Here is a 24,175-nt window from a genome sequence, read left to right as displayed (position 1 = left end):
AGATTGGTTTCAACCCAAACCTGGTCCATTGACACATATATTCTTATCTTATATCAATGGACCAGATATTGGCTTAATCCAACCCAATCCAATATAAATTTGTTACGGACAAACCAGGTCCAATCCAATCTAATATTTTGGACCGGATTGGTCCAATCCAATGTCTTGTTGGTTCGTCCAATCCGTCCAAATTGATTTTGGACTGGACAGGGTCCAATCCAAAACTGGTCCATTGACACCCTTACGTGGGCCACAGCTATCCATAGACCTATTCTTTATCCTTGTAAAAATGCTTACCTTAGTTCCAGCTATGATGGTACCATTCAGGGGGTGAGCAGCACAAACAGTAACACCTTCTGACAAGGGAACAAATCTGTTTTGCATGCTCCGTCTTTTACCCTCAGAAACACTACCTATATCCTCACTAAGAGAAGCAGAGAAAATCAGCAAACATTATCCAGAACTATGAGAATTAGCCATGTGCAAAAGATGACATTAACCAACATAACAAGGGCATTGATCCATATATATATATATATATTAAAAATCTGGCTTTTCTTACTTGAAGTCCACATGGCAAGTGGACGATGGGTCAGGATAGAAGTCTAAAAGATGAATACCATTATTTGAGGACGCCCCAACTGCATAGATCTGCATCAGAAAATACATCCAATAGGCTAATCTCTTTTAAAAGAGAAATAAACTTCTCAATACCAGAAACTTTCCCTACTAGAACAACATCCAATTGTGTGCTCTTTTTTGTTCAAATGTCATCTGTATTATAGGTGTAAAAAGTTGAAATGATGCAGGTGAAGCAGGAGCTCATGATTATGACCCAGGTTGACCAAGAATTATTTGAGTTCACTAGTTCATGGTATTGCCAATGAGAAGTTCTCAAATAGCTACTCAACGGAGGACAAACATAAGGCATGCAAAGTTTGACTTGCCCTATGCTATTACCCCACCAGATAAATCATTACAATTCTAATTTCTCCACATAATACCTTTTTGGTGTATGATTTGGAAGATCAGGAGCAGTCAATTTGAGTGTTTACTATCTAAATTAAGTTGAAAAATGGGGTTGAATTTGGTTTAATTCCATTTATTTTCATTTGGAGAACCAGTGGGAATTAGTTTACTGTTCATTTGTTGTTGCTACATTAGTATTGTGTGCTTCCCTTGTTGGTGCAAGTAACAAAAGATCATAAGCAGACGAAACACACGAGAATGATTAGTCATTTCCTTGAAACAATATTTAATGTCCTCAACTTAAATGCTCAAAGAGTGAAATTGAATTAATAATTTACAAGCAGATGAAACACATTGACAATAGCTACTACTTTTCCTGAAACTATCTAGCAAGACTAGCATCCTTTCCATCTATCTTGTCCATTTTTCTTTCTTTTAAGGGTAGGTGGCATGAGCAGGATTCAAAATTTTGATATGATACACCCATATCAAGGGCTCACCGAAACACCATTTTTCAAGGCTTTTCAAGAAATTTGTGTTTTTAAATGTTACTGCTAAAACAGCCCCTGTTAAAATATCAAAGGAAACAAATAAAAAAGCATAATGTTTGATAGTGTTGAAACGCCCGATATGCATGTTCGTGCATATTGGGTGTATTGATACTTTGAACCTTGGACATGAGGTGTTGAATTCAATGTTTGAAGAGGAAAGAAAGATCATAAAAGGCTCTTTCTTTCAGGGTAGGTATACACTACTCCCTTAAATATCAAATTATTTTATATTATGCAAAAAAAAAAAAAAAAGAAATCACATACAGATATAGACATAACTAGCTGGAAGAACCATGATATCAACAAGATAAATCGCATATTGAAAACTCCTACCGAACATGTTGGTAGCCATGATGGTTTTCTCAAGTATGAGCAATTGATTGATGTCTCTGATCCATCCCTAGCCCCCACAAAGTCATAAAAGTAACCAGTTAGTTTTAGAGAACGGACAATATATTGCAGTTAAACTGTCAATTCATGTGAAAAGTTGCTCGATTTCACTTACAACCAAGCAGGGGGTGGGCAATGCACATGTGTCACTTGAAAACTATTTGTATCCAAAACACCTGACCTATGTAAGTGATGAAGAGAACAAAAGAAGCAAATTAAATTCCAGTGATATGTTTTAATGGAAGCACATTATCCCATATTTGGATTCCATTTCATTTATGGTACCATCTAGGATTAGAAAAACAACTTCAACTAAGATGTTATTAAAACATGGTGGCCATATGTTAACATCATGCCTAATACATATCCAGACAGTAAAAGAACTGATTCTAATCAGTCTAAATGAATGGTTGCAATGAGCAAGGATTTGATGTTTTACATTTGCAATCCAACTCGAATATAGTTGATGAGAAGTCAGTGAACTTAACAGAATTTGCATTTGCAGTTTTCTGTTAGAAATTAAAATGAACTTAAAGTCAATATTGCATATTTGCAGACAAGCTTTGAAAGAAAATAGTTATCAAACATAAGTTCACAATGTTCAACAATTTGATAATAAAGTATTCACATTCTTTCAGTCAAACCATGGATTTGGGGAAGGTTAAGTTGATCTAGGATGGATAAAGACACAGAACCACAGGTATTTGACATTGGAAACAGAGACAACAAATGACATTCTGAAGAGTTTTGAAATTCTGGTGAATCTGGTCATGAGAAAACAATCATAGTAAACAACAGCTTTCCATCCTCAATACTCTATGCAGTGCTTCTAATGAGCAGCATTACCACTTGGAAGTCAATTTATTACCAAGATGCAATCAATTGGTAAAATCTTCCAGTACTTGTGAGAGTTAGAGGTTAAATAAACTATTTAAAACCATACCCATTTTTCTCACATTATACTTTACTTCTTCAAGGCCATTATGATACCTTTTCCCTTTCATTACTTTAGGTCTTTAATAAAATCAACTTACAGACCGTGCATTTTGGTATTTGGTATCCACAATTCCCTTTCTTTTCCTCAATGAGTTTGCATATGCTAGTGAACTGGGAAAGCATTAATTGTTACAGAGAAGATATAAAAAAGCCATGCATATGTTATACAGAACAGAATCAGTAGCATACAACACTTGACATGAATTAACATGATACAAAATAGTAAAGAGAATAAGAAAACATTATACAAAATTGAAACTATTTTCAAAACCTACCAACCGTCATCAAGATGGAATGCCAATTGATATGGACAGGATGGGTCAATGTCAATTGAGTGTATTTCCTTGGAGAAAATATTTGATTGTTCCTGAAAGACATAAAAGTATAGGCTATTTCAAGGATCAACTCTAATTTTAATGAGTTTAAATAAGAGTTTCCAACTCACATGACATAAAAGCGTCCCATCGTTTTCAGCAATGCAAACAATGCAATAATTTTATATGGGAAAAATAGCATGTAAAACCTTTGCACAAATACATGAAATTTCTTTGCTGAAAACAATATATTGCTAAAATTGCATTGCTCCTTTTAGTCCATGCAACAATATCTTATATTGAAGGGATGGACCAAACTGTTTGAAATACAAACACTGTTGAATCTTCCCTGAGTGGGCTCAGCCTGGAAGCCCAGGTTTGGTTTTCATGGGAACAGTAGAGGAAGTTACCTCTCTCTTTCTTTCTTTCTCTCTTTCTTTCTTTTCTTTTCTTTTCTTTTCTTTTCTTTTCTTTTTTTCTTTTTTCTTTTTTCTTTTTTGGGGTGGGGGGATGCCAGGTCTTGCTTGCTTACACTGCTTGACCATACAGAAGAAAAAAGGGTTTTGTCTTCTCTCCTTAAATTTTCAGAAAGGAAGAACTTATGAGACACATTATATAGGCCAAAGAGGGTTGGTTCTATAAGGGGTATCCAGCTTAGATCATACCTTTTCACTTACAATGACTAGAATGGTATGCCAGAAATACACTATAGATACTTAAATATAGTACAAAAGTGAAGTATTTTAAAACAGAATAACACATAAAAAAAAAAAAAAACAGAACAACCAGAATGGGTGCTGAACAGGAACTTGGGATGTACAATAAACCATAACAAATAAAAAAACAAATAACCGAAATTATGAAAACCAGTACCTTCAAAGACTTAATCTTCTCTAACATCATCGATATCTTTAAAGATGTTAATGGAGGGTGACGTGCCTGAGAAAGGAAAAATCAAACAACAAATATGATGAATAGATTGTACGCTCAGGGGCTATTTGGTAATGGCTGAACTGAATGACTTATTGTTTTGATTTAGTAGATAAAATAATTAAACAATAAAATAATCAAGTATATAGTAATCAATCCAACTTCAGATTCAGCTATTAAGGATATCACAACTTCCTAAATAATTTGTTCACTGAAAAACAAAACATTAATCCATTCAGTTCAGTCACTTCAGTTGTTATCTAACGGCCACTTATACTAGATTCAAATAACCAGTGGTGTATGAATATCACAAAGAAAAATCTGACAGCATGACCATTGGACATGTTCTGAAGTCATGTAGCAATGCTCCTAAAAATATAAAATTTATTTATTTTTGGTAAGTGGAAAAGGTAAACATATATTAACAAGAGGAACTGTTTATATTGTATATGGATAGGAAAAGCTATTACCTATACTTTCCTAAATTGCCAAGTCACTTTTTAAAATGCCAATTTGTCATATATTGACCCCATGGGACATGTTTTTTTTTTCATCTCTACTCTTTTAGCATAAAAAACAAGTCATTCAAATAGAGGTCTGAGAATCTTCCATACTGTGTGTGTGGTGGTGGATGTGCATCTATGTATCTTTTGGTTTCTAGCAATGGTAGGGTCAATTCGGATCAACTGAGTTCTGCATATTTGCATGATGTAGGATAGATAGGAGAAAAACCATAAAATTCTTTACAAATATAGACTAGTAAGAGGTTCCATAAATGAGATTGTGCAAAAAATCACTGTTCGGGTGGTCTACATTAGGGATCCACATATAAGGACATTAAGTTTTGGTTAGTGGGTTAAGAAAACCATTGGGTATGGGGCTTCTTTTGATCTAATATTATTTAGTCCTCTATTCTATGCAAGATGACTTGACTATAGAGAGAGGACCCCTTGAGGTTACAGAGAAGGGAACCTGTAATAACAAACTTCTTTGTCATATTTACATGTCTCCAACCCTGATTATTTATATATACCCACTTCAACTTGAGAAAAAAGGGTTTGACTCTCAGGAAGGTGTCTCGCCAAAACTCTCTTCTTCCAGTTATTAGTCTTCTCCTACCTATAACTCAGCCATTCCCCAAAAATGTTACCATACTAAAACAGAATATCTGAAACACCCAGCACACACCCACACAATCGACTAAGATTTGTGGACCATGTGCATGGAAGACAACCAGTTACACCAGTGAGGAGCAATTAGATGTAAGTTGAAAGTTCTAGAAGAGCTAGAGGAAGGACCAAAAAGGATATGGGTTGGTATATAGGGAAAAATTTTGAGGACTCACAATTTGACTGATGATATGGACCCTACTAGGATGAATGCCTAAGTAGGATTTGCATAGCTAATCTCGTGTAGTAAGGATCAGGCTATTTTTGGTTCAGTTGAGTTTACACATGTCATGTCCATCTCCAAGAGAGAAGATGCAATGTGATTTTACAACATCTAGAGTTTCTCCTTTTATTTTCCTTTAAATAAGAGTGAATTCATGCCTATGTTTTTCTATTTATGTAAAACATATCAAATGTTGGAAATTAGAACAATTCAGTCTCAATCCACAACTTCAGATTTGGCTTAATTATCCATAAAACATATCTGCCCTATATACAATTAATTCCATCTTTGGATTGCCAAAACAAAATGGTACATGAAAGGCAAATAAAATAGAAATTCAAATTTTATAGAAAATTGTATGTTTAACCCTTTTTACCTCTTTGTTACTTTGAAAAGCAACAGGTGTTCTTCCTCCACGAAGATCCCAAGCATAGATGATCCCATGTTTACCAGCACCAAAGACAACCTATAAGAAAGCAAAGAAACGAGGTTCTTTGAAAAGCTCAGGGAGTTTACAAAAATGGTTACATCATTGTGATCATTATGTATCCTCCAAATTTAAGGAATGATCTCCTAATATTCTGCTCTGCACATTCCCAAATACCAAATAAACAAGTATATCATAGATTGAGGACTAGGAGTAGAAGATATTCAATCATAAGAACACTAATGAAAAAATGAGAATCATGCTCACAGAGTTAGACAAGCAACAAAATAATGAAATTAGTTCAGAAGAACTGAAGGATATATAGTTGGGATAAGGCATGGATGATGATGATGATGAACTGAAGGATGTATTTAATTATTTATTAGGTTATCTTTTGTCTTAAAATTGAATGAAAGACTTAAATTAAGTTAATGGACCTAAAATCTAGAATTTCCTTTTATTGCATAATCATTCAACCATTTAAGGTGTAGTTAATTAGTTATTACAGAAAGATGTAGTCAATTAAATTAGTTGAGACATGACATGCTCATCCAAGCCCAACCCAACTTTTATCCATCCCCCTTCATAAGAGGAGTTCATTCTTCAAATATATCCTTCAGTTCTTCAAGTAATTATTTGACGGAGTTCATTCTTCAAATATCAAGTTTCACGAAATGCATTAGAAAACCCCTGATTCCACTCTAAGAGAATTAGATACTTAATTGGAACTATACTAGTATGGTTGAGGCAAGGCTGTATACATTTTTTTTTTTTTTTGAAAGCCAAGGCTGTTTAATATTAAGAGAGTTTTGATTCATTAATTTATTTTGGTAACCATCTACGGATGGTCACAACCTTATATGTGGGATCACCATTCCATCATCACATCATCATTTCCTTATTTTTCCATGTCAAAAGTGAATATGAGTTTAATATAATGCAGATGATTAAGGGAATCATCTAATATCACCAATATCATCTCATTAGTAGGGTTGTTCATGAGTTGGGTCAAACCAACCCAACTCGATCCGAGTTGGCCGGTTTTCTTAAATTTCCGGTTGGTCTCAGTTTAAAGATATAGATGAACTGACTGATTGGTTTGGGTTGCAGTTTATGAGTTTATAAACCGAGTAAAACTGACCCGAATCGTTATATATAGTGGGATATGTTATAGCTGTTAAAATCAAGTCAGCTCTCTCTTTCTCTCTCATATGTCCCACTTTCCTCATTTCCCATAAAAGTAAAAATTCTAAACCACTTTTTCTAACATATCTCAAGACAGTGACATGACCTACCATTTTGTTTTATACAAGTAGGTCTGAAATCCTAGCCCCTACCCCCTAGGCCTATACCATTTCTAGGCAAATGCATATAACCCCTATCCATTATTTAATTCTGTCACTTTTTTCATTACTTTGTATTTTGATACTTGAATAAAATATTCAAATGAATTTATTTTACTTGTCTAAACAATTGTCATAAAACTTACGATCCATAATGATTTGTCTTCTTTCTTTTAAATTTTCTACATCATTTCACACGGAACCCAAAGCAAGCTGCAAGAGACTGCAAAAAAATACAAAAAAAAAAGATCCAACATATCTTTTTTTTTAACCCCAAACATTCGCAGTGGAGGGGTGGCCACCGTATATTTTATTAATTTTCAAGAAAAAACTAGGAGGAGGGGACATAAATACCTTACCCCTCTGAAAAGCTATACAAATCCCCTTCAACTCGTAGTAAACAAAGGTGTCAAAGAGGAGAAAATAAAAATGGCTACACGCAAATGTACAGAATACCAGAACCATCATCAAAAAGCAGACACCGGATGCTAGGAGGCAGATTATCAAAATGGTCAAAGAAAGTGTGGGCCGCCGTGTTACAGGCAAGGTTACCAAGACTGTCAGCTACTCGATTTCCTTCATGATAGGTATGAGAGCAATGGATCTCCAGCCCTTTAGTCAGCTGTTGAAAACAAGTCTGCCAGTACCACAATTTCCAAGGGGGAGAACACTTACCAGAGACAACCTGAATCATAAAATTGGAGTCCGAACTCTGACCAGACCTCCACCTTTTGGAATCCAAGAGATCTCGGTTCAGTTTAAACCAACCAAACTGAAAATCCGACAGAATTATTATAGGTCAGTTTGTGCTACTTTTCAGTCGGCTTCAGTTGGCATAATAGCCAACCCGAGATGTTTGGTTCGGTTTCCAAAATACTGTGTAACCGAACTGAACTGACCCGTGAACAGCCCTACTCATTAGTTTCCAGGTCAAAAGTGAATATATGTTTACTTCAAGACATTGTCCTAACTCCTTTGGGTGTTGATCAGAGGGTTTGGATTCCATCTGTTAAACACAATTTCACTTGTTCTTCCTTTTTTAGGGTCCTTAACCAAGACAAAAACCTGTCTTTCCCTGCTAAGAAATGTGGTCCAGGCATCCAGCACAATTCCCCCTGCTAAGAAAATCTTGAACACCTGTGATAGACTCCAAAGGAAGTGTAAAAATTGGTCTCTTTCTCCCCATGTTTATGTTCTGTGCTGGAAGAATGGGGAGAGTACCAACCATCTCTTTTTGCTGTGCCCCTATGCTTCTTGGGTTTGGCAACATTTTATCTCTTTGGTGGGAGAAGTGTGGACCACACCCTCTGATGTGGTGGACCTTTTTAAACCACATATAATGAGATCTCTACTCGAAGGAAGAATTTTATGGCAGTGTGTAAGAGGGGTTGCGTTGTAGGATTTGTGGTGTGAACGGAATGACAGAATTTTTGAAGAAAAACACAAAGAAGTGAAGAAGTTGATTGAATTTACAACTGTAAGGGTTGCACATTGGGCTCAGATCAGCAAAGAATTCAATGGGTTAAGTCTGACGACCTGCTAAGAGGTTGGAACATTATTGTGGGTTTTAATAACAGGGTACAACAAAGGGTAGTGGAATAGAGTTGACCTGGAGAAGGAAGCTATAAACTAAACTTTGACGTGTGCTGTCTTGGAAATCCTGTGAATTCTGGAGTGGGAGGAGTGGTTAGGGACTCTGGTGGCAATGTAATTCTTAGTTACTCAGGACCAGCTGGTTTTGGAATCTCCCCAAGGAAAGAATTGATAGCTTTAATTCAAGGCCTTAAACTGATCGTTCAGCAGGGGTTAATGAACATAGTCGTTGAGGGGGACTGCCAGCTGTCATTTTATGGATGAATTCTCAAGAACAAATACCTTCGCAATTTAGGCTGTTGGTGAGATTAGCTCTATCCCATGGTTCAAAGTATTGGTGTACCTCTGTGTATTGGCAGAGGTGTATCAATACTTTAACCTTTTTTTTTTCAAATTTCAGTTATATATATATATATATATTATGTAATAAAAAAACAGTTTATGAAAACACCTGTAAATAGGTGTATCAACTCCCAAAGATATGATATGATGTGCCCATATTGGGTGTATCGTGTTGATACTTTGAACCTTGCCCATTACTTGGGTGCCAGTTTGAACATCTCACTCACCTGGGTACCCAGGAGTGTAAATATGTTAGCTGATTCTTTGGCAAGGTGGGGGTAGGAAAGGATTTTCTGGATTGGGGTTGCCCAGGCCTGGGATGTAACTTACAAGAAGGGTTTTTTTTTCTGTTTTTCTGTTCTGTTCTTTGGGTTCTTCTTGTTGTACTCTTTTTTTGGCCTGTGTAGAGGGTCTGTTGTAAGTTTGTCCACCTGCTATGGTTATGCTGAGGGTGGCTTTTTCTCCTTTAATAATAATAATGCAGATGATTCAGTGTGCAGCACATTAAGTCCTACACAAGTATATCATATGCCGAATGCAAAACATTAAAGCCAGTTATTTTTCTAATTGCATCTTAATCACCATCATCATCCAAGCCTTATCCCAACTACATGGGGTCAGCTACATGAATCCTGTTTCACCATTCCGTTCTGTTTAAAGCCACCCAATTGCATCTTAATATATTAAAATAATTAATGTTTCAATACCAGAAGAAAGAAGATGGCAAGGTTTGGCATGTTCACAAAAGAGAGTTCTTTCATGTTTGGACCTTACAAGCTTATTCTGGAATTTCTATGTCAACCAGAAAATTATTCCAACAACGCAAAGGACTAAACTGAAAAAAAAAAATCTGAAGTGATATATCAAAGAGATGATGTAGGATGTATCTTATTTGCATGAAAATGCATATGGCAGACTTATCAATTCAATGTAACGTAGAGTTCTTGATTTCAATATAAACCTGATTTTCCACATTTAACTTGATGCTATTTAGAGTATCATGGTTGTTAGCCATAAGCTCAAGACATGGGAGATTACTTATCCGTCGGTCCCATATATTGACAACACCATATACATCAGAGGCAAGCAACCTATACAAAAGATAGTGAACGTAAGACCAGTTAGCACAATCAACTAATATGAAAAGCACATCAACATTCCAGGGAAAAGAAACAAACAGATGACCAAAGAAAATTCAGTCAGCATTCAGACAAATTACACAAGTATAACTTTGGGAGGGTGGGCCTTGTCGCAATGGTTGGGTTGCTCCATTAGATCTGGGTAACCAGGGTTCAAATATTGGAAAAAGCCTTTCTGTGTATATGCAGGGGTAAGGCTGCATACATCTTTCCCTCCCCAGATCCTGCATTGGCGGGAGCCTCATGCACTGGGTTGCCCTTTTTACACAAGTATAACTTTTGGCAGTGAAAGCAATCAGCATTAGCACAATTAACAACATAATATTGACTTCTTATCTTCAGAGATTTCCTTGTGACTAGACCTGTTCATGGGCCCGGCTTTGGGCTTGATTTTACAGTGTCAGGCTTGGGCTTCGGGCTGGGCTCATTAGAATTTTGACAAAAAGCCAAGCCCAAGCCCAGCTCATGAACAGGTCTACATGTGATTACTCCAAAAATTGCTAGCTATTCTATGAAATTCCATTAAATACCCTAGTAAAACTAAGTGGCTGTTCTCCTTGCTAGGACCATGCCTTGCCAAGAAAGAAATGAATTTGAAAAAAAGTCGGGAAAATATGATGATCATGCCATCACATAAAGGACAATAAACCTACTTGATCCAATGAGATAACAAGTAATTCTTGCGCAAGTAATCATATTTGAACCAAAACATACCAACCTTGACTTGTCAGTTGAAATAAAAGCAATATCAGATAAACCTTTGCGAACTTCACATCCATGCACAGTGATGGTAGGCCTCCTTCTTAACACCTATTGATAGAAGGAATCAAAACAAGCATTGGGAATTAGTCTTACATAACAAATATTTATGATCATGCTTCAAGACATATTGCATGGTGATTTTGTATTGACTTAGCCAACTGCACTAGATGTGTGAACTAACAAGATCAAGATGACATGTTCCTCACATCCTACTTTAAGTGGCTATATTATTAGGATCATGAAATTTCATTTTTTTCAGTCAATATTGGTTGATGGACCACAAAGCTTTGTTACTAATATGCTAAGGAGCCAAAGACTATCCAAAGTACAGGTGGAAAGAAGTTGTTAGTTCTCCAAGAAAAGATCAAGGTAATCGTCTGCACAAATCATTGACAAGCAAAATCAACAACAAAAGAATTGAATTTTCTTTGCACAATTTAAAAATTATTAGAAGCAGAAGTTTGATATATAACCTATAATAAAAAATATATATTAGGACTTGTTGCTATACATTTTGTACCACTTCTAAATTTATGGAAATTATAATTTATGAACAGCCAGGAATTAACAAAAAACCACCTAGTTAATATTTGTTTTTGGTAATAAAATAAAATTTTCATTATAAGAAAGGGTGAAAGACTTAAACCTCCCTTGATGTTTCTTGTAAATCACGAAACCTCCCCTCTCTTTTCAAAATGGACTAAGACCTCCCTTGATGTTTCTTGTAAACCCATTTACACATTGAGTGAAATATTTGAGAAACTCAATTACCCAAATTTACCCCTTAGTTCGTCGTGTTTAATGACTTGCTGAAAGTAAGACCATATATAACAGATAGAAATGGTAGAAGGAAGCTGCACAAAATAAAAATCAGAAAGAAGAAAAATAAAAGTCAATGTAGAATGGATGCGCCCCTTTTAATCACCATAAACCAGATCTCATTGAAAAGAAAACTCGAGCTTCATCACTTGGATACAGATTCAAGGAAAAAAAAGGTTAGCTTCCTTGATGCCTCCGTCTTAAACACCAAAATAGAAAAAAAAAATGCAGAGGAAGCTATTAGTTTCCATTATTATTTGCTTCTTTTCAGTTGTGAATGCATGGTGAGAGAAGACAAAGATGAAAAAAGAAAAAATTCATAATTGAGGCAAGAAAGAGGCAGAGTAGGAGGTAGGTAGAGAGAATGAAAGAAAACTGGCCCCTTGCCATCTTGCATGCATATTGGTCTTCTCCATCTCTCTTGCCCAGTTTGCATTTATTCTGCAACAAACTCAACTTCACTGAAAACTTTGCAGGGCTCTTGATTTCATTTTCCATCACAGGTTTTTGGAAAGACAAAGCAAATAAGGGACATGTTTTGGCAGCACCTTCACAAATATATTTTAACTATGTCTCAACTCTCAACCACCTTCATTCATATGCTTGCAGCCAAGACTTAACACCAATGCAATACGGTACAACCCGCCCTCATTTAGTGCAGAGATTGCTCCATCTCACATTTCCATCGCTTGCTATCTGATGGTTTTTCTTTCCTTAGAATCCATCAAGTTTCACTTATTTTTTCACCTTTTGGCTGTACTCAAAAACCCATCTTCCACCTCATTTGTGGATAGAACCATCCCATCTCTTTCTTTCCTCAGGTTATACATTGGTGGTTTTCTTACAAATCTAAATATGGCAGAAGGGTAGAAAGATCTTTTCATTGATTTCTGTCAAATATAACGTGACAGGGGAGGTTTAAGTCTTGTCAGAAACCAGAGGACAGGAATAAATATTTATGAGAAACCTCAGGGGAGGTTCAATTCTTTTACCCTAAAAGAAAAGAGAATACAAGAAAGGTGACCAGAACTTACCTGAAAGAATAAAGAAAAACAGCCCTTTGCCCAAAAACACCCCAAACAGAAAATCAACCCAAGAAAACCAACAGCAAACTACAATCTTAATCTAACAACAAAAGCACCAAAATCCCTAGCAATTGACAAACTACAATCTTCAGAGGCATGCAAATGACCCCCTTTACTTCTCTTACAAACTTTCTTAATTTTCTTTACCTTTTTGTTAGATGCAACTCCAAATAACCTCATAGTTAATATGTAATGGGTTGGACCAAAATGTTATTATAAGTAGACATCAAACTAATAAACATGTTGGCTTTCCTACTGGTGGATTAATTTCTAGCGAAAATAGGTTCTTCTAAAGCTAAACCACTGACTTGTTATGTTTTCAGCAAACTGTAAACTGATTGATGTTTGTACTATTCAGTTATATTGCTGTGGACCATAAAAGAGATGATACTCAAAGTTATTCCTCATTTTTTTAATTTTAGTCCTCAAGCAGAAAATAGAGATAAAATTGCAACGAGACCAAGACTATGAGTTTGAACAATAATTGAGCAAGTTATGGATGATTCATGAAATAGAAAATGGATTTGTCATGGGATTTTCTATTTTTTGAGTTTTTTAAGTATGAAGCTGTTGTTTTTATTATTTATTTTGGTAGACGTTAGTTTTAGAAGTTGTTTTATTTTCAAAATTCAGGTCAAACTTGAGGTTCAAAAAGTCTACTTCTAGAAGGCTTTTTGAGAGTTCTACCTAGTTCCAAACATAGATAGTAAATTGCTTCATCTAATCTGTTAAGGTACAACAATACCATGATACAAACACCCAAAATAATGAGAGACTTACCTCAATTGGTTCAGAAGAGATGTAACCTATATCATATAGAAGAATTTCATTGCTTTGCATAGATGAGCAAGCAACCTGGAGAAGTAAACAACAACTAAATTGCAAGTTAAGTTCTTATTCAAAACAAGAGAACATTTAACATCAAGATCAGTCAAAAGTTGGGTAACCAAAATAGCACATAATTTCCAGGACCTTCCAATTAATTGTGCTTAATTGGGAATAGATAACTAATTTGAATAACCAAACCATCCACGTAGCTGAGTGCATAGCACTGTTAGGCCAAGAGACATAGTGTTGAATCCTTAAAATTTGCTGGATTGGGAGCAGGTTATTAAACTACTCCCAGTCACAGTTTATAAAGTCTTTCTTTCCAAGCTAGTCTTCTAGGCCCAAACCTATAGGTGGGCTGAATTAGTTTAGTTAAGACAAGGATTAAAATATTGATACTGTACACCCTGTATTGGGTGTATTATATTGGTATCGGTGTACTTAGATATGCTTGGACACCAATACACACATTTTGATAATTTTAAAAGGTCTTGGACCTCTTCTCCACCCCCCCCCCCATTATTATAAAATAAAAAAAAAAAGAAAGAGTATTGGCCATATTGATATGCACTGATACCCATGACTCCAAGTTCAACTAAATAGTGGAATGATGCATTTTTCTTGTTTCAGGGAATCATTAGGTAACTTTTATCAAATGGGAATATAAATCCATTGTATTAATCCCCAAGACAGGGTTCTGTAAATTGCATACAGTAGGGGTTCGCTAGAGCAAGTAGATAGAAGGGATACTTGGCAGGCATATATTGTAATTCATTATTCCCAAATATTTTTGAAAGCTGAACCACTGTAGTTGAAGTAGCAGAGAAGAGGAGAAGAAGAAGAGATGCTGAAAATGTCGAACTATCCTAGCCAGTCGACCAGTTCTTTATTTATAGATGAATATAGTACAAGGTACAAGAAATTACTGGGATGCCCCTGATTAGTGATGGGACACCCAGATGACTTAAATCATTAAACAGGATTAGGCCCATTAACATAAGCCCAGTTACAAGATAAGTTAAACATAAGAATGGGCTAATAAGAACTCTTATCAGCCAAACATCACTCTAACATTCTAACACTCCCCCTCAAGCTAAGCATAGATATCAATCATGTTTAGCTTGCCAAGTATGTCCCTGAACTTCGTTGATGCCAGCCCTTTAGTTAATACATCTGCAATCTGCATCTCTGATGGAGTATAAGGCACACAGAGTTCTCCTGAAATAATTCTCTCTCTGACAAAGTGTCGATCAATTTCAATATGTTTTGTCCTGTCATGCTGCACAGGATTGTTGGCAATGTTGATAGCAGCTTTATTATCACAATACAGCTTGAGAGGACCCTCTGTCTTGATACCAAGCTCATTAAGGAGAGTCCTGAGCCATAAGAGTTCAGCAACCCCGTGTGCCATAGCCCGGTATTCTGCTTCTGCACTTGATCTAGCCACAACATTCTGCTTCTTACTACGCCATGTGACTAGGTTTCCTCCCAAGAATGTACAGTAACCTGAGGTTGATTTTCTGTCTCCAACAGACCCAGCCCAATCAGCATCAGTGTAGGCTTCAATTTCAAGTCTGCTGTTTTTTCTGAATAAAATTCCTTTCCCTGGGCAAGTCTTCAAGTATCTGAGGATTCTTTCCACTGCTCTCATATGAGGGGTCTTTGGTGAGTGCATGAATTGACTGACAACATGCACTGCATAGGCAATGTCTGGCCGAGTAAGGGATAAGTATATCAGTTTTCCTACCAACTTTTGGTACCTTTCCTTATCACAGTATTCTTCACCCATTGATTCTTGTAATCCATGGCTTGGTTCTATTGGAGTGTCTGCTGGCCTACACCCCATCATGCCTGTTTCCTCTAGGAGATCTAGCACATACTTTCTTTGACATATGTAGATTCCTTCTCTTGATCTAGCAACTTCAATTCCAAGAAAGTATCTCAGATTTCCCAGGTCTTTGATCTCAAACTCTGAAGCTAAGAACTCCTTCAACCTCTTCATCTCTCTCACATCATTTCCAGTAATCACCATATCATCCACATACACAATGAGTGCTGTAAGTTTGTCATCCTGTCTCCTTGTAAACAATGTATGATCTGCACTGCTCTGAGTGTACCCTACTTTCTTCATGGCCAAACAAAGTCTCTCAAACCATGCTCGGGGAGATTGCTTCAAACCATATAATGCTTTCCTTAGTTTACATACCTTCTTTCCAACATCATATCCAGGTGGGGGTTCCATGAATACCTCTTCATGAAGATCACCATTTAGGAAGGCATTCTTCACATCCAGCTGATGAAGTTCCCAAGAGAATTTTGCTGCTAGTGACAGTAGAACCCTGATTGTGTTGAGCTTTGCTACTGGGGCAAAGGTTTCCTTGTAGTCAATTCCTTCCTTTTGTGTAAACCCCTTTGCCACGAGTCTGGCCTTGTACCTCTCAACTGACCCATCTTCCCTGTGCTTTACTGTGAATACCCACTTGCACCCAACAGTGCCTTTCCCTTCTGGCAGGTCCACCAATTCCCATGTCCTTGCTTTCATTAGGGCTTTCATCTCCTCATTCATGGCTTCTTTCCACCTTGGATCAGATGCCGCCTCTAAATACCTGGAAGGGACACATACAGAGAAAAGAGCAGACACAAAGGAATGATAGGCAGGGGATAAGTGTGAGTAAAAAACATAATCGGCTATGGGATGCCGAGTGGTACAAGAACGAACAGGTTTACGGAGAGCAATAGGAAGATCCAAATCTGAATTGAGTGAATCAGAATTACCTTGGATTGCAGAGACAGATTGATCTGAGTTCAACTGGTTGCAATCATGAGGTTGAGGGGCCTTCTTCCTTCTACTGTATGTAAGTATCTCTTTCTCTTGTTTACTGGAACCTTCAGAAGTATCAGCCGAATCTGGAGAAGCAACTGGCACAGTGGAAGTCTCACTAGGTTGACCCGGAATGTTATAGCTAGTAGTAGTGGAAGGTGCTGAAATGGGAACAAAAAGGAAGGGAGAATGAGAATCCTCTTCCAACCCACTACTCTCCCCCTGAAGAGGATTCTGAGAAGACTCGAAATAGGGTTGAAACTCAAAAAAGACTACATCCCTGGTGACATATTTTTTCTTGGAGACAGGATCATAACACTTATACCCCTTCTGCGTAGGAGAGTACCCCAAAAATATTCCCTTTGTAGCCTTAGGATCCAGCTTGGTCTTCTTTGGATCTTTCACATGTATGAAGCATGTACAACCAAAAACCCGCGGGGGAAGAGGAAATTCTGGAAGAGTGGGACACAAAACAGAGAAAGGGGTCTTCATACCCAGTACCTTAGATGGCATCCGATTTATCAGGTATGATGCAGTGAGAACAGCTTGAGACCAATATTGCTTGGGCACATTGTGCTGGAAAAGAAGGGCTCGAGCTGTCTCCAATAGATGTCTGTTCTTGCGCTCAGCGACGCCATTTTGCTGAGGGGTGTAAGCACACGATGATTGATGTAACATGCCTGCATCTTCCATGAATGAGTTCAGGGATCTTTCAAAGTATTCAGCTGCATTGTCTGAACGGAATTGCTTGATCTTTTTATCAAATTGTGTTTCAACCATCTTGCAAAACATCATAGTTATCCGGGGAACTTCTTCACGTCCTTTCAATAGATAAATCCAAGTGCACCGAGAATAATGGTCAATAAAACTGATGAAGTAACGGAAGCCATCAATGGAAACAATGGGTGAAGGACCCCAAACATCAGAATGAACCAAGTCAAAAGGGGCTTGAATTTCATTACTAGAAATTGGATACATTGATCTACATTGTTTTGACATTTGACACACATCACAAATTAAACTTTGACTCGAAATGCCCTTACATAATTCGGGAAACAACATTGCTAAGGAAGAAAAGGACAAATGACCTAGCCTAGCATGCCACAAGTGCAGCCTAGCTATTGACTCCACACTCTCCGGACTAGTAGTAGAAGCTTGCATGGCTGAGCTGACATCTTCATCAAAGTAGTAGAGGCCCCCATACTCATGACCACTCCCAATCGTTCTCCTCGTCAATCTGTCCTGGAAGACACAATGAGAAGGAAAGAAAGTTATACTGCAGTTCAAGTTTTTTGTAAGCTTTGAAACAGACAACAGATTTGAGGTAAGACTAGGAACATGTAGGACTGATTTAAGAGAGAGATCCTTGCTTAGGTCAACCACCCCCTTTCCAGAGATGGTGGAGAGGGACCCATCAGCTACTCTCATCTTATCCTGGCCAGACAACAAATGATATGTGGAGAATAAGGAGGACATATGTGTCATATGGTCAGTGGCTCCGGAATCAATCACCCAAGAGGTAGAATTAATAGAACTAGATGCACTAAATGCAGAGGCTGTACCTGATTTGGCAAGAGAGGTGGAAGCTAAAGAATTGTTCTTCAGACGGGCTAATGCCCGACTGAGAATCTCTACCTCACTAGCTGTGAAGCCCAAAGTACTTGGTCCAGAGGAGTCGGCAGCCTGCCTTGCGGTGGAAGATGACACTGTCTGAATACTCTGTGAGTTGTCACTACTGTTGTTGGTGGAAAGATTCCCACTTGCTGTGTGGCCCTTCTGTTGCCTTTTGTCCTTTCTCAGAGCAGCTGGCTTCAGATGAGGGTACGGGACCCAACATTTCTCCTTTGTGTGTTTCTCACCACCACAATGTGTACACTTGAGGGACTTCTTGTCTGAAAATCTATTCCCCTTAGTGGAGACTAAGGCTGAATGCTCTCCAGGTTGTTCTGTTGACTGTGTCTGGGAGTCAACTTGCATCTCCTTTCTCCTTACTTCTTCATTCCTCACCAGGTAGTAGACATGGTGAAGCTCAGGTAATTCATCTCTCCCTAGAATCTGTGACCTTATACCTTCATATACAGGGTCAAGACCCGCCAGAAACTTGAAGGCTCTGCCCTCCTCAATCTGCTTATCATGCCTCCCCTTATCATTAGCATTTTCCCAATCCAAAATCAAATGGTGGTCAAGCTCTTCCCAGAGGCCTTCCAGTGTTGCAAAGTAGGTTGCCACGGACATGTCTCCTTGCCTTAGGGCTGCAATGTCTTGATTCAGCCTGTAGATTCTAGCATTGTTCTTTTTCTGGCCATATGTCTTAGATACTTTCTCCCAAATTTTAGCAGCTGTGGGGAAGTGATGAACAGTTCTGGCCACCCTAGGAGTCATAGAGGCCAGCAACCAAGACATGACTGTGGCATTTTCCTTACGCCACACGGTGTATTCAGGACTGCCAATTTCTGGTTGTTTCTTGTCTCCATCCAAATAGCCAGTGAGGTCACGAGAGGTAATAAACAGTCTTGCTGAGACAGACCACTCTCTAAAGTTATATTCATCCAATAGCACACTTGTAATCTGCAAGCTATGCAGATTAGGGTTCTCCTGGTTTGAAGACCTTATAAGAGGTCTGTTATCTTTAGAAGAAACTTCACTGGATAGTGATGACATCCTGACTTCGGTCAAGGAGTTGTTTACAGTACAGTTGGTGGTTCTGGTTAGGGCTGGCCGAAGTAGTCACAGAGTTCACAGTGCTGATAGCACACAGGATAGGCTTCACTTGGACTAAACCAGTTCGGGTACAGCAGCAAGAAAAAAATTCTGTAACTGAACCAGTTCACAGAGCTGGAGTAGGGCTGGTAACTGACCTGGAAATGATCAGTAACTGAAGTCGCCACAGTCTTGTAAAGGTTTTTTCTGAACCAGTTCTGATGCAGGTTCTGTTACAGCAGCTAAAAGTGTTCTGGGCTAGTAACCGACCTGTGCTATGTAGACTCCACTTTGCACTTCGAGTACTGCTACTGTAAAGGGAGTTTCCCTCCTTACAGACAACACTAGGACTGCTGAAATCAGTCCTCAACTAGGTCTGTCCTATACAGACCTCTTCTTAGCAGCCGAATAGCTGCTAACTACTAGAAACTAGTAGGACTCCAGCTTCAGGGTCTTACCTCCCTTGCGCCCTACAACCAAGGGAAACCCTAGGTCGAACCTTGTGTTGTTCTCCTGCAACCCTAGGGTTTCACAGCAGCAACCCAGATAAAAAAAAAGGTGAACTACAGCAAGAAAGATGAGATGGCGTCAGCAGTAACCAGGAAAGTGCTCAATGCTCTGATACCATGAAAGCTGAACCACTGTAGTTGAAGTAGCAGAGAAGAGGAGAAGAAGAAGAGATGCTGAAAATGTCGAACTATCCTAGCCAGTCGACCAGTTCTTTATTTATAGATGAATATAGTACAAGGTACAAGAAATTACTGGGATGCCCCTGATTAGTGATGGGACACCCAGATAACTTAAATCATTAAACAGGATTAGGCCCATTAACATAAGCCCAGTTACAAGATAAGTTAAACATAAGAATGGGCTAATAAGAACTCTTATCAGCCGAACATCACTCTAACATTCTAACAATTTTAATAAAGCATTTTGATTGTTACTTATAAAATGAGTAATAATCAAGGTGGTGTTGGCACGTCCACCTTCTTATAAATACATGATCTGAAAATGCTAGGAGATCTTTAAACTACATAAATAAAATGCTGATAAAAAATCAAAATAAAATGAAATTCAAACCTCATCTTGGTTACTGAGGTTCCACCTAACAGCATCAAGTTGATGGGTGGTAAGGTGCACCAAATGCTTCGTTTCATCTTCTTTTACACCTGAACAATCAAATCAAATCAAGTCAATCCATTAAATAGCAAGATATAGAAGGAAAAAGATATAAGAAAAAAAGGGCAGGCCAAAGTTAAGAATCAATTGCTGAAATTCACAGCATAGCAGAAACTTTGCAAACCACAAGGTCTAAAACTTAGAAGAAAGTTAAGAATCATTTCTCACTGCTCAAACCCAAACCTATCCCTAGGAAGATGAGCAAGTACAAACCACCAACAAGGCCCTTCTCAGAATTCTAGAAAGTATGATCAAGACAAAATCAGGATTTGCAAGAGAACAGCAAAGAACTCTTTTTGCCTTATCAAGCATGAGCCAGAAAGCCTATAGATGCACAGCCCCATTCTCATAGAACTATGGAAGGGAAGCTGCAGTGCCAATCAAGATCAATATACTTTTGAGTAACAATGAAGGAAAGCATTGCCAAAATTGCCTTGTTGCAGAAAAATGAATTAACCTATTTTATAACTTAATGAAGTTTTATTGCAACTATATGATTCAGCTACAAGAATCCTGTTTCATTATTCTACTCTATCAAGGACCATATCTTTTGTCAAAAACTGAGCCTCATATCACTTATCATAATCTCAACCCATGTCCCTTTTATCCTTCCCCTAACTCTTCCATAGCCATCAACTTGCATCAGTTTGTGTATTTATGAGAAGGTGCACGTGCCAACACCACTTTGATTATTACTCATTTTATAAGTAACAATCAAAATGCTTTATTAAAATATTTGGGAATAATGAATTACAATATATGTCTGCCAAGCACCCCTTCTTTCTGCTAGCTCTAGCTAACCCCTACTGTACAGAATTTACAGAACCCCATCTTGGCGGACTAAACCCCAATACAATAGACTTCTAGTTGCTCCCTGTTTAGCCAAACCATTAACCAAGAAGTTGGCTGATCTCAAAATAATCTGTTCATCCAATTTCATCTAAAGATACCTCACAATTATATTTGAATCTCTTTTCACACTATATCTATGTAGTTTAGAGACAACCAATCTCAGACCATGGCAGGCCGCAATTAAGCCAAAATTAAATCACAATGACTGATAGGTCCCTAAAATAGGGTTAGTATGTTACCATTAGCATCTCTAAACACTCCCCCAATTCTTGAGACTCCTGGGTTCCTTGAACTGCAACCATCAAAGCTGCAGTTCAAGGGAGCCATGGGATGTTGTATGTTTCTTATCAAGAAAGAGCATGCTATAACCTGCCAATTCCTCACAATGTCATCATGGGATGTTTGTAATATTTCTTATCATGAAAGAGCATGCTACAACCTTCCAATTCCTTGCAATGTCATCAAATGGAAACATTTAACACTTTCATTGGTTTCACCCAATGGGATTGTTGCCCTTATGCATCTCCACATTTCCCCCTTTTTTCAGCAGAGAGAAGAAAGATATCCTCAACAAACTACCAATATCCCCAACTGATTCCACTTGTAGCCACACAAAGCAAAGAAAAATTCCTAAATGTTGGATGCATATAGATAGGAGATTATTAAATGAGACTTAGTTTCACTTGTTCCACAAACAGTGTATTTAGTGCCAATTGGGCCTTCTTTGAATGTTCTCAGTTCTCACAAACATTGCTATACCTCCCAACAGAAAGCTCTACTATTAGGTGGTACCTGTTCTTTCCAAATGGCATCTACAAGAGAACCCGAGAGAGAGACAGGATTACTGGTTAGGTACTTGAAAAAGGAAGAATAAGTAAAGATACTAGACTTACTAGTAGGATAAACAATCCAAATTCTTTCATCTGTGTTGCAAACTATGATACCCAATACCTGTACAAGGGTGCTGTATCATGCCAGATCAATTTTTAGTGTAAATTTCATATCAGACAATGTATCCAGCCTTGTCCAGGTAACAAAGCTTCAGAATCCCTTAACCCTCTCCTAAGACCCAAATCCCAAACCAATCCCAGCTCAAAAAGAGAAACACACTGGGATACTATTTTTTCTTTGTTCAAATATAACAGATACTAGGTTAGAATGTTAGAAATACATCCCTAAGAGTCATATCCCCCCCCCCAAAGATCCTCCCAGAATTCAGTTCTATTACCAAAAAGAACATCATACTTTACATTGCTGGCCTTCCTTTCAACCTAATTGGTATTATGCTCATACAACACTTCAAATGCACATCTCCAGATTTGGGAGGATCAGAACCCTGGTTGCATGTATGGAACTGTTAGGAACCTGCCTAACTCAGGGCTCTTTGAGGGGCCAACCTCCTGAATTCTTGGAAGAAGAGAGAGGAAAAGAGAGAGAGAGAGAGAGAGAGAGAGAGAGAGGGAGAGAGAGTTTAATGCTGAAATAATCAATGTCCTATTCCCTTTCCTGCTCTACTACTTATAGTTTTACAATCTTGATTGTTACAGTTGTTACAAGTGGATGGCAGTTGTTACAAGTGGATGGTTAGCTGTGCTGACGTGGCCTCCTCTTGTAAAACTGCTTAACTGCCTTCTGTTGGTCTGTTCCAGCAGTCTTGACAATCCCCCCTTCCTTTAGAGCAACCTTGCCCTCAAGGTCTAATGTAGGAAAATTAGATTGCAGATCTAAGTAGGATTCCCAGGTTGCATCCTCTTCCGGAAGGTTAGACCAAACAACTAATGCCTTTGGTATGACTCTGCCTCCCCGGCGCACCCATCTGAAATCAATGATGCGGGCTGGCTCAGTCTGCACTTGTCCTTCTTCTGAAAATATGGGAAGGGTCGCACTTGTAATGACTCCCGACTTCGGCCCCTTCTTCAGTAAGGAGATATGGAATACAGAGTGCAGTTTGGATGTTGCCGGAAGGTCCAGTTTATAGGCCACTGATCCTATTCTCTCCAGGATTTTAAATGGGCCAAAATAGCGCGGGCTGAGTTTGTTCCACTGTCGGCTTGCAACCGAAATCTGCCTGAAGGGTTGTAATTTGAGAAACACCCAATCACCTACTTCATATTGGATATTCTTGTGGTGTTTATCATAGGTGTGCTTCATCCATTGCTGTGCCTGTAAGAGATGATGTCTCAGTTCCCTTAGCACCTCATCCCGTTGCGTTAGCTGTTCTTCAACGGCCGCTACTGTGGTGGTTCCTTTTTCATAAGGAAGTAAAGGGGGAGGGTCCCAACCATATAAAGCTCTGAAGGGTGTCATCCCCGCGGCGCTATGGAAAGTGGTGTTGTACCACCATTCAGTCCAGTGGATCCACTTCACCCATTGTCTTGGTCGATCTCCCGCGAAGCATCTCAGATATGTTTCGAGACTCTTGTTAGCTGCCTCTGTCTGTCCATCAGATTGAGGGTGGTAGCTAGTTGACTTGAATAGTTTAACCCCGTGTAGGCGGAAAAGCTCAGCCTAGAAACGGCTCATAAAGATAGGGTCCCTGTTTGATACAATTGAGCTGGGGAGCCCATGTAGGTGCACAATTTCCTGGAGGAATAATTCAGCAACTGTGGCTGCTGTAAATGGGTGTGATAGAGGTAGGAAATGACTGTATTTTGTCAGTCTATCTACTACTAACTGTTTTTCCGGCAGAAACGAGCAATCCCGTGATGAAATCCATTGATATATCATCCCAGACTTGGGTTGG

General features: G+C 38.3%; 1 protein-coding gene across 2 annotated transcripts in view; it reads right to left on the bottom strand.

The window, feature by feature from the left end:
• Window positions 1–24,175, bottom strand: part of LOC104597494 (Transducin/WD40 repeat-like superfamily protein) — a 40,497-nt gene that overhangs the window by 1,295 nt on the left and 15,027 nt on the right. Inside the window, exons 7-17 of one of the 2 annotated variants that reach the window (XM_010259071.3) lie at window positions 20,482–20,570; window positions 13,833–13,907; window positions 11,105–11,196; window positions 10,209–10,338; window positions 5,919–6,008; window positions 4,094–4,159; window positions 3,182–3,273; window positions 2,026–2,091; window positions 1,854–1,920; window positions 563–651; window positions 298–424 (exon numbers count right to left, since the gene is read on the bottom strand). In XM_010259071.3, the coding sequence (XP_010257373.1) occupies window positions 298–424; window positions 563–651; window positions 1,854–1,920; window positions 2,026–2,091; window positions 3,182–3,273; window positions 4,094–4,159; window positions 5,919–6,008; window positions 10,209–10,338; window positions 11,105–11,196; window positions 13,833–13,907; window positions 20,482–20,570 (983 nt within the window). The remainder of the gene's footprint in view (window positions 1–297; window positions 425–562; window positions 652–1,853; window positions 1,921–2,025; window positions 2,092–3,181; window positions 3,274–4,093; window positions 4,160–5,918; window positions 6,009–10,208; window positions 10,339–11,104; window positions 11,197–13,832; window positions 13,908–20,481; window positions 20,571–24,175) is intronic. The other variant, XM_088892376.1, reaches the window with a different exon arrangement.

This window comes from Nelumbo nucifera, chromosome 7 (assembly GCF_055504915.1).
Source record: "Nelumbo nucifera cultivar China Antique chromosome 7, China Antique-T2T, whole genome shotgun sequence".
Classification (NCBI taxonomy): Eukaryota; Viridiplantae; Streptophyta; class Magnoliopsida; order Proteales; family Nelumbonaceae; genus Nelumbo; species Nelumbo nucifera.
Note: the sequence above shows the minus strand (reverse complement) of the source record. Positions and strands in the feature narration are given on the sequence as shown.